Raw genomic sequence first — 19,461 nt, 5'->3', positions numbered from 1 at the left:
TTCATTTTTTGACAAATTGTTATTTTCATATACAATACCAAAGACAGCAATTAAAGGATTTGCTCAAACATTTTTCCAAAATATACTGGAGTAAGATAAAAACAAATGACCAAAATTCAGATAATCTGAAACATTTATTTATTTATTTATTTATTTATTTATTTATTTATTTATTGTATTAATTTTGTATATATTTTGTTATTATTATTATTATTATTATTATTATTATTATTATTATTATTATTATTATTATTATTATTATTATTATTGTGTATTATAGCATATTGTATATTGTAGCAAATCCCAGATGAGCACCCAAATATGTTATAAAACACAGTTTTTCCATTGTATCCATATGCAATATATCTCTACAACTGTTTAGCGATTTCAATATAATAATAGCTATTACTTGTAACACCTTCATAACTTTAATTTTGTAATTAAAAATAATGTGGTAATTAGTTGTAGTAAAATGCATGTATGGATACTTGATTCAGTATTTTTGCAAAAAATAAAAATCTCGGTAATTGCTAGTCAATTTCACTAATAATTTATAATAAAGGACAAGGCAAGAATCACTGAATTAAATATGACATTTTGAAGCATTAGTATTTTCATTTAAATGACTGAATATCATTCTTTTCAGCACAAACATGTCTTTCATGCAAATTAGGTTCATTATGTTTTGCCATATTCACACAATTCAACACCGTTAGCCTGGCACATTTATTGTTCAGAAAGCAGAAACCGATTTTATTTAAAACAGATGTTAAAGAGTATATTTCTATTGATTGTGGCAGCAGTTATTCATAAAATAATGATTAAGTGATGAAGAAGAATATTATAACTGGGCATCCTGGGTATAAAGAAGCCGTTTTCAGCTGTCATGATTATTTCAGTGAATTCCCCCTCAGTGTGTTGGTATTTATATGGCCAACTGCACTGTGTGTATGCTTGTAATTAGTTTAGGAAACCAAATCTCAGACTACATATAAGTTATTAATGATTTTTTTTTCTATCTTGCAGCTGCTCCAGAGAAGCCAATGGTAGTGCCCAATCCTCAGAAAATCTTTGTCGATTCCAGCATTTCATCCTCCGCTGAGGTCAGTTTCATATTTATGTTTCTATCTAGCTTTTTTAAATGTCGTAAAAAATGTTTATATATATATATATATATATATATATATATATATATATATATATATATATATATATATATATATATATATATATATATATATAAAATGCTGTTTTGTTTTGTTTTGTTTTTTTGTTTTTAGGTGGGCAAGTGCATCAGCAGGAATGGTCATCCTGAGCCTCGTATTATCTGGTTTAAAGACGACAACCCTCTGCCTGAAGAAAAGAAAAAAACAGAAAGTAAGTTCAGAATCTGAAATGTGTCAGAATAAAGGGGCTTGCACACCAAATGCACCGTGCTGTGCTGTGATGCGCATTTGACAGTTCAATTCTTTACAGTTCAATTCAAAACTTTATTTCTATAATGCTTTTACAATGTAGATTGTGTCAAAGCAGCTTAACAAAGAAGTTGTAGTACATTGAAAGTGTGTCAGTCCAGTCTTCAAAGTAAAAGTTACATTTTGTTCAGTTCGGTGAGGTTTAAATTACACTGTTGAAAGTCCAAACGCTGAAGAACAAATCCATTGATGCGCAGCTCCACAAGTCCCAAACCAAGCAAGCCAGTGGTGACAGCGGTGAGGAACAAAACTTCACCAACTGATGAAATTAAAGTAAAGAATAATAAACTGGCAAGAAACATGGCTCAGTTGGGCTCAACCATTTTTTCTCTGGCCAAACTTCCTGTGCAGAGCTGCAGTCTAGGCACTGGAGGCTGGAGAATGCTTCATGCTTTACGTATGTCACCTGCATGTGTACAGGCTGGCCCATAGGATCAATACTGAAACTCGTCTGTCACTGGGGTCTCATGCTCTTCACTCCCCCATGACTGAGCTCAGGATACTCAGGATACGGCCTGGTCTATGATTATGGAGGAGCTCTCTCAAATACTTGGGAGCTAAGCCATTCAGGACTTTGTAGGTAGTAAATAAAATAAAAAAGTTATACCATATTATATTTAATAGGGAGCCAATAAAATGATAAAAGAACTGGAGTACTATGATCATATTTCTTTGTTCCAGAAAGCGCTCTAGCAGCTGCATTCTGAACCAGCTAAAGTTTGTTAATTAGGCCAACAGGGCAGCCACCTAATGCATTACAATAGTCTAACCGAGAGGTCATGGAGGCATAATTAAGCTTTTTCATATCAGACAGTAGCTATGTTTCCATCCAAAAATGCAAATTAACTTTATGAAAAAAACTGGATGTGAAGATGTGCGAATAAAGCAACGTTTCCATCCAATGAGTCATCTTGGCATTTCCATCCGTTTTTTTATGCGCAACTCTAAAATGCACATAAAAATAGGTGGATAGAAACGTAGCAAGTGATAGCATATCTACTACTACTACTACTACTACTACTATTACTACTACTACTTCTACTACTACTACTACTACTACTACTACTGCTACAACTAATACTACTACTATTACTACAACTAATACTACTACTATTACTACAACTAATACTACTACTGCTACTATTACCACTACTACTACTACTAGTAATGATAATAATAACAATAAAAACAGTAATAACAGTAATAATAATAACAATAATAATAATAAAATAATAATGATAATAATAATAATAATAATATAATTTCATACTGAACAATAAACTAACACATTCGAATGATTAAGAATTCACCCAAAATACTAAAAATTATTGAGACATATTTAATATCTTTCAGCATGTGAAGAGTTAATTTGCAAAAACTATTTTTTAATTTTTTTCATAAATTACATTTTTTTAACATTTAAAAGATTACTAAAACGAAAAAAAAAAAAAAAACTAAATTACTATTCAATAAAAAAAAACATGATACCTGAAATATGACTGAAAACAGTGGTGTTATCTGTTGATGCAAATAAACTCTTCATATATTTATTTATGGCAATTCAGTGCTGCAGTATGTAGTACTGCCACCTCACAGCAAGAAGGTCGCTGGTTTGAGCTTTAGCTGGGTCAGTTGGTGTTTCTGTGTGAAGTTTGCATGTTCCTTGCGTTCATGTGGGTTTCCACCAGTTGCTCCGGTTTCCCCCACAGTGCAAAGACATGCGGTATAGTTGAATTGGGGAGGCTAAAATGTCTGTAGTTTATGAGTGTGGGGTGGGTTAAGGATGGAATAAGGATGGGTTGCAGCTGGAAGGACATCTGCTGCCTAAAACATATGCTAAAAAAGTTGGCAGTTCATTCCGCTGTGGTGACCCCAGGTTAATTAATAAAGAAACCAATTACATTCCGCTATACTCCACCTAGACTTTTAGATTTCTTACAGTAAAATTAATCTTGTTTCTTTCTCTTTGCCAGAAACATACATGATACATTTTTTGGTGAAGGAAGCCTCAGGCCTGTACACTTTGACCAGCATGCTGTACATGCACCTGACGAAAGCTGATGCTAAATCAGTCTACCACTGCATAGTGGAGTACACCATGCCAGACAACCAGATCAAACAGGAGAGCTCCGATAACTTCAACATCTCATTGCAATGTGAGTTTTACACACAAACACACACACACACACACAATGAAATCTCCACCATTACTGCATATGTACTGTACTGCATATAAACTATTACTCCTCCAATCAGATTCAACAGAAAACGTCTTCTTCAAAGTGAAGAACGAGGGGCCAATCAAAGAGGGCGATGATGTGGTGATGCAGTGTGAGACTGATGGAAACCCTCAGCCACAGTTTGATTTTTTTAAAGGGGTAAGAGACCATACATGCCAAATCACAACCAACTGATCTAGTAATGGTCATTACTCTTACTCATGTTTTCTCGCTCACTCATAAGGAAAAATTGCTGGAAGGATTGGGAGGCACTTTGAAAAAAAAGAGCATCACTCGGGAGGATTCTGGAACTTATAAGTGTGAAGCTATGGATTATGAAGCTGACAGCAAAGTCCAACTTCATAAAACTCTAAACATAAACGTGCACTGTGAGTATGTAAACAAGACATAATAACTAAAATAAAGTATGTGAATAGTTTATTGATTCACAAAGTTTTCCAATACTGGGTTGCGGCTGGAAGGGCATCCGTTGCGTAAAAAGATATGTTGGTATAGTGGGCAGTTCATTCCGCTGTGGCGACCTCTGAAATAGAGACTAAGACAAAGGAAATTTGAAAGAATAAATGATTTCACTATGATCACACTAACATTTACATCTTTTAGAAGAGATAAATACATATTTTGAGAAAATGCTCATGAATTGGAGAAATTACTGTTATTATTATTGCATGGGCTGTACATATATGCTTTGGAAAACAACTGTGGGGATAAATTAAAGAGGATAAATTAAGAGTTCCTATAAAAAAATTCAAGTTCACTGGATTTACAGCATTTATTATTAGTGGTTTTTATTTGAGATGTTAATAATTGCTTAATTCTGTAAAAGTCTGATACCATTCTTTCTAAATTCTAATTGAAATATGGTCATTTAGAGAATTTATTTATTTCAGAGCATTTTATTAAAAAATGCCAGTTTTTTTTTAACTCAGGGCTATTTCACCAAATGAAGATCTAACTAAACTGTTGCATTTCAATGTTCAACTGGTCTTTTAATTTATTCTTTGTAATTATATTTCTTATTTATACTTTCAATCTTTAGTTATTTTAACTTTTGGGAATTCATTTAATTTGTTTTTGTGGTTTTTAATATTAAATTTATTGTATTTCACTTAGCTGCAAATGCTACATTTATATTTTTAGAATGGAAAATACCTGAAATGCAAAAAAAAAAAAAAAAAAAAAAAATATATATATATATATATATATATATATATATATATATATATATATATATATATATATATATATATATATATATATATATATATAATGCTATTATAACTTGTCAAAATATGTTTTTTGTTTGCATTTTTATTGTTTAGCTATTTTGCTATTTCAAGAAGAATTTTCTAAACAAGCAAAACATATTGCCTTGTTTTGAGAAATATTATGCCAATATTAAGTCAGTTTTTCCTTAAAACAAGCAAAATAATCTGCCAATGAGGTAAGCAAAATAATCTTATGTCAAAAGAAAAAACAAGATTATTTTGCTTACCCCATTGGCAAATTATTTTGCTTGTTTTAAGAAAAAACTGACTTAATATTGGCATATTATTTCTCAAAACAAGGCAATATGTTTTGCTTGTCTAAAAAATGCTTCTTGATATAAGAAATTTTAGATATTTAGACTAGAAACAAGACAAAAAATCTAAGCAAGAAAAGCATTTTTTGCAGTGAAAGTATTAGCCATTTAAAGGCTAATAAAATAAATATGACACAGCTATATAACATACTGTACATGGGCATGACACATGCTACATTTAGAGAAAGAAAAAAATTGCCAAAAGTAATAATATTATTCAGAAGATCATAATTCACACATTAAATATTTGCTTTGTATAGTTTTTGTTTTACATTATTCAGGTGATACAAAACACAGATGTTTCGGCACTATGCCTTCCTCAGTGTGTGCCTTCCTGGTCCCACAGTCAATCACATTATGTCATTAGTTAGACAGCCACTCGATAATTAAATATAATCTCATTTTCATTTCAATAAACCACAATCAACTACAAAGGAAATATTTACCTTCGCCTTCAAAACATTATAACACTTGAAAATAGCATATCAATTATTATCACACACTTATTCATGTCTACATCAATGCAAGGAAATTCCGAAAGTTCAGAATAGTAAGAAATACATTTTCATTACATTATTTGTTCAAAATCTATGATTCACAATGTTATAAAAACAAACCGTTAAAGAAACACAGAAATGTCCAATTCCTCATTGATTCCTCTTGTGAATCATGACCTTCTGAATAATATTATTGACTAGATTAACACACCAAAAAAGTTTTTAAAAAATTGTGAGCATGCAGGGCAAACTTCATTACTCAGGCAAAAATAATAAGAAATAAATTTCCAAAACCTATTAATGTGGTTTAGTATTTCTCTGTAATGTAGAACAGTGCTGGAAATAACAGTGTTTCCCTGCCTTAATTACAACTCTAAAAATCTCCAAACAATTTAAATAATGTCATGTGTTTATTAGTCAATAAACTAGTCAACAAAGAAAATCTTTATCTTGACTGTATTAGCTTAGGTATCCAAACACCATGATTTTGTTATAAATGGGACGTATCCATCCTAGGCTCGATACATCAGAAAAGAGTTTTCTGAGAAAATGTCAAACAGCAAAAATTTCACTTAATCAAGATGTTGATTAAAAGATGTGTTTATCTCTATGCATTCTTTTGTTGTGCTATCAGATATCGACATAACAGTGGAACCAGAAGGGCCCTTGGTTGTTTCTAAAGGAGATCATGTGGAGCTTCAGTGTAAGGCCAAGGCTTCTGAAGCTCACACCCTGCAGTGGACAAAGGCAAGTGAAGATAATCTCTTCATTTTTTCCTGCACTCGTTTTTGTTATAATATTATGTTGTTGTTGTTTGTTATTACTCAAATACAATTAAGGTGCTAGTTCATCCAAAAAATCAAAAGTCTGCCATCATTGCAAAACCAGTTTGAGCTTCTTTTTTTCTGAGAGAAGATATTTTGAAGAATGTTGGAAAACCTCATTATTTTCCCCTTATTATAAAGTCAAATCAAATCATTTGTATTTAACACTTTCTACAATGTAAACTAAGTAAAAATAGCATCTACAAAAAAAGAGACAATAATTAATATTACGTATGATGTCAATAATTAAAAATGGAAATGGCAACGAGTGCAGCATGTGATGTCATCATTCACATACAGAAATGTCAAATACGTACTGTATAGCAACAAAATTAAGATAACTTTTTTAATCATATTTTCATATGTAATTGACACTTTTTGCTACTGCTTAAACAACAATGCTTTCTTTTTCCAAATATTTATTTTTTTCATGCACCTCTTGCCTGGGTGAGAGCCCAAGAATTAAATTCATTACCATTCACCATATCTTTATTGCCATTTCAAATCCATTTTAGTTCCTAACGAGACAGAATTTTAGCAGAGAGACAAAAATCTCCAATTTCAGTAAAAATAGCTTGAATTTTATGTAGAACATGAAACAAAAAGTCTTATTGGTTTGGAATAACACAAGCAAATCTGAATTTTCTTTTTCAAAATATTACTTTAAAGTCACGGTTCACCCAAAAATGAAAATTTACTCACTATTTACTCATTCTCAAGTCATTATAAACCTTTATGAGGTTCTTTGTTCCATTGAACACTAAATTAGATATTTTAAAGGAAGGTAAAAACCTGTTACAGGTTTTTAGCTTTCTTCATAATATCTTTATTTGTGTTAAACAGAATTAAAAAAACTCAAACCAGTGAAAACAAGTGAAAAGGGAGGAAATTATGGCAGATTTTTCAGTTTTGAGTAAAAAAATATTTTTATTTGGCTGTATATTTTTTGGTTATACTAAATCTTAGTTGACTCAGTGTCTACGTTGTCTTTCTGTAAACCACAGGACTCGAAGGAGCTGTCAAACACTGGTGTATTTGCTAAGGAGTCTGTGACTCTGGCTGACGGTGGTGTGTACGTGTGTGTCGGAGCTGTACCTTCAGTGCCAGGTCTTCAAAAACAAGTCAACATCACTGTTAACGTCAAAGGTATTGAGTGCATTACCAGACAAATACAGCTTTATTGTGGTTTATCAGTGCAAAGTTTCAATAAATGCTGTCATCAGTGTCATAGCAGCTTGTGTTCAAGTGATAGAGCTAAACTATGGGCTGTCAACAAACAGTCAGTGCTTGTTGTACCAGCTGGTTTTCATTGTGTGGATATTATTGTATGTTTAGATACAGGTAGGAGTTCAATGTCAGAGGAAAATACTTCCTCAATCAAGCGTGCCAATTCTAAAAATACAATTTATGCCACACAGATTGTAAGAATATTAAAAAAATGATCAGGCTGCGCCAACAGACCAGTTGAACTCAATGAGAAAACCCCTATAAAAATCTCCAAACCAAAAATGTATATGACACAAAATTAGTCAAAGATGGTCAAACACCAGTCAAAAGTTTTATTTAAAAAACAATAAAATTGTCAAAATATTAATACATTTTAAGATGTAATTTATTCCTGTTATACGAAAGAAGGCTGTATAGAAAAATAAATATACCCTGCAGTCAAAGGACATCTATGTCATATTGACATTGTACCCCAACATCTTGGGGACATTTGATTTTTGATTTTACCCCCAGCCATGTCACCCTGCAGCCCAAGACCGGTTACTCACTGAAGCTAAGCAGGGCTGAGCCTGGTTAGTACCTGGATGGGAGACCACTAGGGAACACTAGGTTGCTGTTGGAAGTGGTGTTAGTGAGGCCAGCAGGGGGCGCTCAACCTGCAGTCTATGTGAGTCCTAATGCCCCAGTAAAAGTGAAGGGGACACTACACTGTCTGTGGGCGCCGTCTTTCGGATGACATTAAACCGAGGTCCTGACTCTCTGTGGTCATTAAAAATCCCATGGCACTTCTCGTGAAAGAGCAGGGGTTTAACCCCGGTGTCCTGGCCAAAGTCCCCCTATCGGCCCATACGATCATGGCCTCCCAATCATCCCCATCCACCGAATTGGCTCTTTCACTGTCTCTCCACTCCACCAATAGCTGGTGTGTGGTGAGCGCACTGGCGCTGTTGTCCTGTGGCTGCCGTCGCATCATCCAAGTGGATGCTGCACACTGGTGGTGGTGTGGAGACACCCCACATGATTGTGAAGCGCTTTGGGTGTATGGCCATACACAATAAATGCGCTATATAAATACATTACATTGTTTGGAAATGAAAATTGGGTTTACATCAGTACCCAACGTCAGGTCGACATCAATGTCCAACGTCCATCGTAAAATTAACCAAATATTAGCATCTAATCATGTTACACCTTGACGTTGTGTGGACGATAGCACTATGACATCTATCAGACATTGGGATTTGGTCACTTTCCATTCCAACCTGAAATCAACCAAATATTAATGTAATTTGGTTTGGTTATTGGACCTCAAAAATCCTTATAGATATTAAATTTTGGTCACCTGACGTCATGACCTAAATCTAACCTAATGTTAACGTCTTATGATGTTGTGTGCCTGCTGCATAATTTTACGTCAATATATGGAATTGATTCAATTTCAAGGATTCATATTTAGCTGTTAATTTACATATATGTGACCGTGGACCACAAAACTATCAGGGTTAACTTTTGGAAAATGAGATTTAAAGAGCCCATATTATGGGTTTTTGAAAATTCCCCTCCATGTAGTGTGTAACACAGCTCTAAGTGAAGTGAAGTATCCAGCTAAGGCTTAAATCTGTAAGAATACAGTGTTTAAAACTGTTGATTCATCTATAAAAGAGTCGAATCATAGTGCTTCAAACGAGTCGCCTTGATACCGACTCATTAGGTGTTTCGCCATGACGTACGAACGAAACAAAGTTTTTCACGTGCACGCGCAAACCCGGGAGATTTCAAACCTGAGGCCCCGCCCTCTGACGCAGTAACCCAGACACACACACACACACACCCACAAACACACGCACACCCACAAACACACGCACACAAACATGCCGGTCGATTGAAGTCACACTGCAGATGGATATATTGAGTCTCTACCCAAAGATGAAACATCAGCATTATAACCAAGCAGTTGGAAACTTCTGGAAGCTACATGCTACAAAGAATACTTCATCTGAGTTTGTTAAAGGAAGGATCAGTAAAGAGTAACTGATGGACGTCAGGATGGGTTTCTTCCTACATTTCTCAAGTGTAAGTACGTGCGGTTAAAGTTGTTTCCTCGTTTACTCTAGCTTGCAAATGTATTTAGTTGTGATTTGTTACTTGTAACCGCGTGTACTGTATCAGGTTAACTGGATATATTATCTTATCGCGTGCAAAGTCACGTTAAAAACGCGACGCGTGCTGTTTGTTTATGGAGCTCCGTGCTAGAGTTCTGCTCCCGCGATTTATTCGGAAATGTATTCCCGCGCCGCAGAAATCTGGCGCGGGGAGAGAGAGAGAGAGAGAGAGAGAGAGAGAGAGAGAGAGAGAGAGCGAGAGAGAGAGCGAACGAACGAACGAGCTTTGTGTACTTTGTGCTGTGTGTATGTGTTTATACAGACATCTTGGCTGTCTGGACTGTATACTGGGTGATATTTGGTTGTGTTCTCCGCTCTAGCGGGACCGGGCGCGGCGGGCAGAAAACGGAGCGGGTTCTCAGGCTAAAACCTGGCGGGTGCGGGCTGAAGCGGGAGCGTTGTCATCCGGAGGTGTGTGTGTGTTTTTGTGTGTGTGTGGTATGGCGAGTACACGACTGTCTCCTTCGTTAGGTTATCCGTGGCACTATCCACTCGCCATAGTGTGGCAGCTAAAGTCAACGCCTACACTATCGAGCGTGTATGAACTGTGATTACTTTTTAAATTGCTGATTAGCTATTGGCCATTTCCCTCTCTGACTGAAGGCAGTCGACCAATCGCGACAGACTGTCATCGGCCCAATCAGCGCAGATTAGCTCCGCGCTAAGGAGGGGTTTGGGAACAAATGAATCACTGGACGATTCATACAGGAGTCGCTGGGATAATTAGATAAAAATAAATGCAGATTATAAGACCATGAAAGTGTTTTTTGACCTTGCATGCATATTAGACTGTTGTTGGAGACCCTTACAACCAAGATATGACCTTATTTCATGTATAATATGGGCTCTTTAAATATCATCTAAAAGCTGAAAAACTAGAAATTTTCATATTACTAATCCAAAATTACTCTTAGATAGGTTTGTTGAATGATATTTGCTAAATGTTTTCAATGAAGAAGATCTCTACTTAAGAGACTAATTATTTTTGGCATAAAATGAAAATCAATCATTTTAACCCATACAGTTTATTTTTGGCTATTCCCAAAACTTACCCCTGCAATATAAGACTTGTTTGTGATCCAGGTTCACTTATGTTTTTACTTTAAAGGGTACCTATGGTGTTTGGACAGAAACATGTTTGAGTATAGTGTATAGGAGGTCAAATTGGAGGTCAAATCGGGGTGATATAAACAGTCCTTTTTTTAAAATTTAATATTGTGTCCGTCCTGGGTATGTGTGTGTGTGTCTGTGTGTGTTTGTGTGTGTGCGCGTGAACTTTGTAATGACATTGTATGTGACTCATCGTTGTAACTTAACACTGCAAATGCATCAAATACTCATTGGTTAAGATTTTACTGTAGTATTTCTCACAAACACCACATGTGATCTGCTTCCTTTATGTGTGTTTGATTCATAATACATCTGTAAAAAGGGGTAACCTAGGTGCCCTTTAAATGATTAAATGTAAAGAAAATATACTAGCATATATATTACATTTGAGTTTGGATCAATTTTCAACAACCATTATTCCAGCCTTCAGATCCTTCAATTTCCAAAATCCATGATCAATTGTATGTATCCAAGATGAATCAAATGAATATTAACAAAGGTTTTGAACATAATGTGTATGTTCATAAAAATGCTTATCTCCTCATAAACTAGCTAAATGAGTTTCCTTGCAGTAAACAAACTCACCAACTAAATAGCATCATTAACATTCTCATTTACAGTTTAATATGATAAATAACTATTTGCTTATGCTGTACAAATGTAATTTGAACACCTTAAACTCAAGGTCTAAACAAACTAATTTCCATACTGTAATTAAACCACTCTTGTGTTTCTTTAACTTGGAAATACATTAATTCTGCTAAGAATTACTGAAAGAGATCAAATGAGACAGTTGAAGAAGAGAGTATCTCACTTTTTAAATCCTCATTGGCTTTGGCTTCACATCAAATGTTTTGATTAATCTGAAAGCAGTTTGATTTCATTCAAGGCAATTTCCTTAAACTCCTGAGATATTTCCAAGGCCACTAACAATGTGAGCAGTCACTGTTAAACTAATTCCTGTATTAATACTTGAATCCAGGCTGCTAAAGAGTGTTATCCTGCAGCTTGTTGCACTGTAACACTCAATGACATCTCATTGACATATCTTATGTGTGCAATCAAGAAAACTGTCATTTTAGTTGATTTCCTGGTTTTGCTCTATATGTCTACATTTACAGTATTCATGAGTGTAGTTCACACCTTTTCCTGGTTTCCTAAAGTTCCCCCTGGTTCTGAGCACATGGATTATGATACATTTTTATACTGAATATTGCAGTGATTATAAATGATGTATCCAAATTAATAAAAATATTGTACTATTCTCAGCTGATGCATTTTCTGAAGGAAACCAATGTATTTACATGATTCGAATTTGCATTGTAGCGAAAAATGGACCTGGAAACTGGAAATGCTGCAAAATTAGAATGAACTTCTATTTCCTTTCTTTGTCCTATAAATATGAATGAAAGTCAAAAGAGTCAAAGGAACTAAAAGTTTAGTCTGACCACACTTTAAAGTCAGCATGTAATTGAAGTTTTTTTTTCTCATATTGTGAAATATTTTTAAGTGAAAAAGCTTTTGGTAAAGATCTGATGTAGGACGGGATTTGATTTCATCCTTCAGTTTGGATCTTAAGAAATGCCATTACTAACTACACAGACAATTGTGGAATATTTATAGAGCCCCACTTTCCTCGAAGTGGAAAGGGAGGTTAATAGTTTAATAACAATTATGATTAGTGCACCTTTTATGATTTTTTTTTAAAGGTGCACTGATAAATCACCTGTATACTTAAAGGCACAGTATTTTGGGAGCAACAAAAGCAGTGGAGCTTTTATTATGCCACAGTGGGCCGCTTCTTGTTTTTTAGTCATGGAAGAAGCAGTGCTTTTTTTATCATTCTAAATACACTGTACAGTCTAATTAAACATATTAAAACGTCCTTGTTGTTTCCTTGTTTTCCAGAAAACCCAACCAGATTTTGAAGATTTGTGATATGATTAGCATGCCCACACAATACATGGCCCATGTCACTTGTCACTAGTTAAAATGACCTACAGTTGAATTCAGAATTATTACCCCCCCTAAATTGTTAGCTACCCCCCACCCCCCGGTTATTGTTTTCCCCAATTTCTGTTCAACGGAGAGAATATTTTTTAACACATTTCTAAACATAATAGTTTTCATAAACCATTTTTAAGCACTCATTTATTTTATCTTTGCATGATGACAGTAAATAATATTTTACTAGATAATTTTAAGACACTTTTATACAGCCTAAAGTGACTCAACTTGATTAATTATGTTAATTAGGCAGGTTAGGGTAATTAGGCAAGTGGTTGTTTGGTTTGTTTGTTGTTTTTTATTTTGGCTAGAATAAAAGCAGTTTACATTTAAAATAATAATAATAATACTAAGTCCACTGTTATACAATGACTTGACTAATTATTATAACTTAATCTAATGAACCTAGTTAAGCCTTTAAATTGCACTTTAAGCTGATTACAAATATCTTGAAAATATCTAGAACTGTCATGATGGCAAAGATAAAACAAATGAATTATTAGAAAATAAGTTATGAAAACTATTATGTCTAGTAATGTGTTACAAAATTAGTCTTTCCCTTAAACATAAATTGGGTAAAAAATAGAGGATGACTAATCATTTTAATTTCAACTACTGTATATATAAGTCAGCAAAATACTGTATATAATACTATTCTAGTATTTTTGGGAAAATTTAATGAAAAGAATCTTACATATTTTGCATTTAAGTACTATGTAATTTTATGACAATTTAAGAGTTCACATTTAGCTGATGATTGGTTATAAAGCTTGTTTGGCATACTGTCCCAGGAGAGAGCCCTGAGCTCATAAGATCCTCGAGCTTGAGGCTCTCTCCAGTTTGCAAGGCGAGAGGGGAGTTTAAGCTCAGATATAGATCTCCCCTGCTGTAGTAGCTAATGAACAGATAGGGATTGCTCTTAAGACATTGCTACTTACTAGGAGCATAGTGCCGATTTGGATTAGTCAGTTAACTTAAGTTGCATGTTTTTGGATGGTGGGAGGAAACCGGGTTGCCCCGAGGGAAACCCACGTGAGCACGGGGTGAACATGTAAACTCCGCACAGAAACGTTGGCTAGCTTGGTAAGGACTAGAACCAGTGACGTTCTTTCTGTGAGGCAACAGTGCTAACCACTGGATCACCCTGTCACCTATAGGAAAGGTGGAGGAGTAGTAGTGGAAGGGGGATTCTTCAAACAAAGATGGCTGTTAGACAGAACTTAGGGTATTTTTAGTGGCTTAGGAATCATCTGATTGGTAAATCATAAATTTGGATGATGCATGACCAGCTGCAAGCAATCATAAGCACATGACCTTCTCGAAATAAGGTTATAAATAAACTTCACTAAATGTGAATTTTGATTTCATGTAAACCAAATAAACTCAAAGATCAACCACTGATAATAAACCTGCACTTTTGCTTTGAAGGTCAGCCTGAGATTGATGCTCCAGTCAAGGGTTTGGTTGATAAGGAGGGAGGGATGGTCACTCTCAACTGCTCTGCTCTTGGTCATCCTGCTCCACAATTCATCTGGACACCTTCTGGCAAAGAGGTGCGTGTATGTGTGTGATGCGTGTGTTTCAAACAAATTAGGAAAACTGTTTTCACTGTATATTTGTAATGTGATTGATCTGCGTGTGTGTAGTCGGTGACAGTAAAAGGGAACAGGGTGATCAGCACAGTCACTCTTGAGGCCACAGCTGCAGTTCTGAAGGACGGTGTGATTTGTGAAGCGTACAACACTCATGGAAGAGACAGCAAGAACTTCGAGGTGAAACTAGGTTAGTGCAAACAGGCTGAAGCTGTGTTTGGATTGGACTACTGTACTCAGGAAATTACTGTTCCAAATAACAGTGCTGAGGAAATATTGGACAGAACACAGTCATGTTGAGCTCACTTGCATTGTTTTCTAGTTTTGGTTTAGTTGCACAAAAAGTATGAGAATATATATATATATATATATATATATATATATATATATATATATATATATATATATATATATATATATATTTATATATTTATATATTTATATATATATATATATATATATATATATATATATATATATATATATATATATATATATATATATATATATATAGTATGCACAGTTGAAGTCAAAATGACTAGTCATATGAAAATTGTATTAAAATTTTCCAAAGTTCTGTACCCAACACATGTTTACCTGTTATTGGATACAAGTATTGGTTGCGAGGAAATAAATTGACTAGCACTGGGGGTTTATGAGTTAGTGAAGTAAAACATGTGCCCGAATAATTAGTGTATCATTTTGCTGTGGTGTCCTCTGATAAAACAGGGACTAAACTGAAGAAAGTGAGCGGGTGAGTGAAATTCTCTGGTAAGATGATGTAACGCTAGAACAGCGGGACATCCGTGACTTCTTTTCTCACTTTTTTCACAGCTTTTATTCTCGTGCACTGATCCGTATGCTAAATTGTACAGTTAATTAAAGTGGTCTGTGGTATGGCCCCAACCCCAGTTCAACATGCTGAAGTGGATGAACAGCCAACTGCATGAGCCCGACTAGACTCTTACCAACGGCCCAACTTTGACAGATGGCCGACAGCCATTCTGGTGTTACAGCCTTTAGAAGAGTATAAACAGACTATAATAATTGTCCATTCAGTTTTATGTGAATTCATAATATGCTGAAAATGCAAAGCATAAAAATTCTGTCTCAGTGGTTTGTTGATTTTAGGAAATGTAATTATTTTAGGAATAAATTATTTTAGGTTTGTTGATTTTAGGAAATCTAATTATTCATAATGATTGAATGATATATCATGTGCATTATTAATTGTTTATCATTATACATTCCAATATGTTTGATCAATATTTGATCAATTTTGTGCTTGCCACATATCAAAGAGCTTAGCTTACGCTTGTGATTTTTGCATCCATCCAAGTGCTTGGCTGAACTTGTACAGCTCTTAAATCATAAATCAGAAAAAAACATATTGGGCCCCAAGAAGAAGAAGGTCATATGATTACTACTTAAAAAAACAAGTTCTCCAAACATGCATCTAAGACAATAGTCTCAAACTCGATTCCTGCAGGGCTAGGAATAGACTACTGGAGAATATTAAAAAAGTTGTCAGTTTGATGTTGGAGCAAAAATCTGCAGAGCTGTGGTCTTCGAGGAATTGAGTTTGAGACCATTGTCGTAGATGCATTCATGGAGAACTTGGTGTGCTTTTTAGCTGTAGTCATCACATAACCTTCATCATCTTGGCACCCAATATGTATCTTAAGAATAATTTACAAGGTGTAATATTTTCAGAAAAGCCAAAGAATTGCTTATAACAAACTGGTACTTCCCATTTTTGGCAGAGCTTATATGTCTATATTTTCTTATGTGGTTAGGGCATTAGTAAGATTGTCTACCTTTCTCAGAAATATAGCATCTTGTGCCAGTAGTGTTCTAATGGATATCTACATATACTGTATATCAGCAACTTTATTTAGTCTATTTGCAAGGTCACAGTGTGCTATACTTTAACACAAGCTTCTTAACAAAGAGACTTCGGACACCATAATGTATAAAAGGAAACATTGATGTTTCCTGCCCCAGTTCACAGTCTGCAAACTGTTGGATTCACACCTCTGTTCTTAACTTCTGCATTTGAGGTTAATTCTCTTTAGTACTTTAACTCTAGTTTAATTAGTTTAAAACTAGTTCAATCTGACTCTTTGATAAGTATAATTACTTTCGACTTTAATGTAGTTAATTATACTCTCTAATGGTTCTATGGGTTTACATTAGTATCCTAATTTGCTCTTTCGTCTTATTGATTGGAATGCTGTTGACCAAATTGATTGTATTTGTGATACCACTGCTTGTTTTGAAATATTAATGTTACAGTTTTAAATTATTGTCCTCCTTATTGATTATTATAATAGTCAACATTTGCATTTTATTCCAACCCAATCCATCCAACAAGCATTCAATCTTATACGTATCTTAATCTTTAAAAATAAATAAATAAATAAATAACAACACATCATGTTACTTTCCTTAAAGGAACTAAATAACACATTTATTTACTTTATAAGTTACTTAAGATTGCAATATATTACTTTTAAAAGTAACTTTACCCAACATTGATCACATGAATCAAATTATTTCAAAATTGAGAAATTTGCCAAAAAAAGTTTATAGTTTCAGTCACTTAATAACAATTTGTTGTTTAACATCTCTATCATAAAAGAGTTGTCAATTATTGTATTTGTGTACTCTTTCACAGAAGTGCTGCACTGAAATTTATACTTGGGTTTCTGTGAGAAATAAAGCTTACTGTATTTTTAACTGATGAAAAGAACATTTGCAGTTTTTAATTTACTCCAACCAAATAAAATGTAAGCAAGTCCTACGCAGACAATCTACTATTGTTCACAATACAATGTTTATGAATCTTAGCTTTGAGGCAATAAAAATAAAACTGTGGCTTATTGGTTGCAGCATCTTCAGGTCTTCTTAACATAATAAACCACAAAATAAATCCGCCTTGGAATGCTAATCAATGTTCAGAAGATTATTGACATTATTACCTAAATTATTATTGGGTAGGCTCTGTGTAGAACCACTTTTGATACTTCTGCATACAAAAAGCTTATTTTGTAGCACACCATTCCAAGTAAACTTTATGCATCAACAAACAAAGATTTACCCTCAAAACATAACCATTCTCTTAACATTTTTTTCTCTCTCTCTGTGCAGATCAAGCAAAACCCACACCTGCCAATTCTGACAGAGGTAGACACTTGTCCCAGCTCTCTCTGCTCCTTCTCTCCTTCTCAGGACTCTTTCTTGTACACACTCTGTGATCTTGCTCTCCAGCCCTTTACACTGTATATTATGTACTGTTACCAATCACTGTGTATATTGTATATTGTATTACGTATGTGCTCTTTGTATGATTGTCCGTCCTCTATTTTGTTGATGCTGCACCTTTAACTTTTCCTTCACTGGGGTCAATAAAGGATTCTGTTCTATTTTACTATCCTCTCTTTCCTTCCTCTTTGTGTCTGTCTCTTAATACCGTTGTCTTTTCCGTCCATCCTTGAGTGCGTTGACAAGTGTGTCACTTCTCTGGTCACTCTAGTGTGTGTGTGTTTGTGTGTGTGTGTGTTTGTGTGTGCAGGTTTATGTGATTTACAAGGACACAGAATTGTATAATGACATGGGTATGACCTAGTCGTACTCTATTATGGTGATTTACGAGGACACGCTTTGTCTTCTTGTAATGCAAATTGCTTAAAAATCTTAACAGGGCCTTTTGACCTTCAGATTTTGCTACTGGTTTCATATAAGGGTTTGGTTTATGGGTAGGAGTAAAGTAAGGCCATGTAAAAAGCGTTTTTTGCATAGTAAAAATGCTGTGTTTCCACAATTCCTTCATGTTGTCCCAACCCAAATCGATTAAGTAATTGATTTAACAAATTTGAGTGGATAAAAATAAATAAGTGGTCCCAAAAAAATCTCAAGAATAGTTTCAATTCATTTAAAATAAGTAGTTTGAACGAGCTGCAAAAATATTTTTTGGAATACACAGTATACAGCAAATTCAGAAGAATTAAAGAAGTTATATCTAATACCTCTTTAGACCTTTTTTAAGACTCTTTCCAAAGTCTTTTCCAAAGACCTCATCGCCACAAGTTTAAAACTAACTTAAGGTGCTTTCACACCTTTGGAGTGATTATTTTGTTCCAAAAAAGAGATGAAAATTGTTGCAATGTTGCACTTTGTTCTTGGTCTGGTTTGCTTTCACATGACAAAGTTTTTAAATGGACCAAAATAGCTAAAACATGTCAGGTGCGAATAAACTCACCTCACATTGGTCAGAGTTTCATGATTTATTTTTAAGAGACCTCCTGGGTTGTCATGTGTCCTTATTTTATTTTACATTATAAAGAAAAATAACAGATAATCCAAGACCAAGGTCAATTTTAACGGATAAACAGCTATCATTAATAGTTAACATGCTTTCAGTTTTGTATTTGACATGAGATGCACATTCACTGGTAGGAATGACATTCCGCCCTACTCATAATTCTGTCTTCATATAGCCATATATGCCTATTACACTGTGATAAAACCAGGTTTGGATCGTATTGCTTTCTCACTACAATCAATCCGCTCCAGAGTTTGTATCGTCGAGTCGAGACCGCCTCATTTGGTGCAGAGTTCCACACAATTTATTCCTGATGTCCCAACACAATTAAGTAAACTTCAAAAAATTAAGTGGATTGAACATAAAACAATTAAGTTGTCTCAAATTGTGTTATTTCAATTACCTTTAAATAAGTAGTTTG

The 19,461-nt window shown here is 34.4% G+C and overlaps 1 protein-coding gene across 8 annotated transcripts in view; it reads left to right on the top strand.

Moving 5' to 3' along the window:
* The window catches only part of bcam (basal cell adhesion molecule (Lutheran blood group)), a 115,425-nt gene that overhangs the window by 84,521 nt on the left and 11,443 nt on the right, over window positions 1–19,461 (top strand). For 7 of the 8 annotated variants that reach the window (XR_012391548.1, XR_012391545.1, XR_012391547.1 and 4 more), the window contains exons 4-13: window positions 1,027–1,103; window positions 1,281–1,377; window positions 3,449–3,631; window positions 3,732–3,853; window positions 3,939–4,083; window positions 6,429–6,541; window positions 7,623–7,764; window positions 14,553–14,677; window positions 14,771–14,906; window positions 17,867–17,902. Coding sequence is in view for 3 of the 8 variants with exons in the window: in NM_001365889.1 (NP_001352818.1) it covers window positions 1,027–1,103; window positions 1,281–1,377; window positions 3,449–3,631; window positions 3,732–3,853; window positions 3,939–4,083; window positions 6,429–6,541; window positions 7,623–7,764; window positions 14,553–14,677; window positions 14,771–14,906; window positions 17,867–17,902 (1,176 nt within the window). In the remaining 5 variants the exon portion in view is untranslated. Of the gene's footprint in view, window positions 1–1,026; window positions 1,104–1,280; window positions 1,378–3,448; window positions 3,632–3,731; window positions 3,854–3,938; window positions 4,084–6,428; window positions 6,542–7,622; window positions 7,765–14,552; window positions 14,678–14,770; window positions 14,907–17,866; window positions 18,150–19,461 lie in introns of those variants that run through there. The other variant, NM_001076627.2, reaches the window with a different exon arrangement.

The sequence above is a fragment of the Danio rerio genome, chromosome 16 (assembly GCF_049306965.1).
Source record: "Danio rerio strain Tuebingen ecotype United States chromosome 16, GRCz12tu, whole genome shotgun sequence".
NCBI classification, from domain to species: Eukaryota; Metazoa; Chordata; class Actinopteri; order Cypriniformes; family Danionidae; genus Danio; species Danio rerio.
The sequence above is the reverse complement of the archived record's forward strand: the minus strand, read 5'-3'. Positions and strand labels throughout refer to the sequence as shown.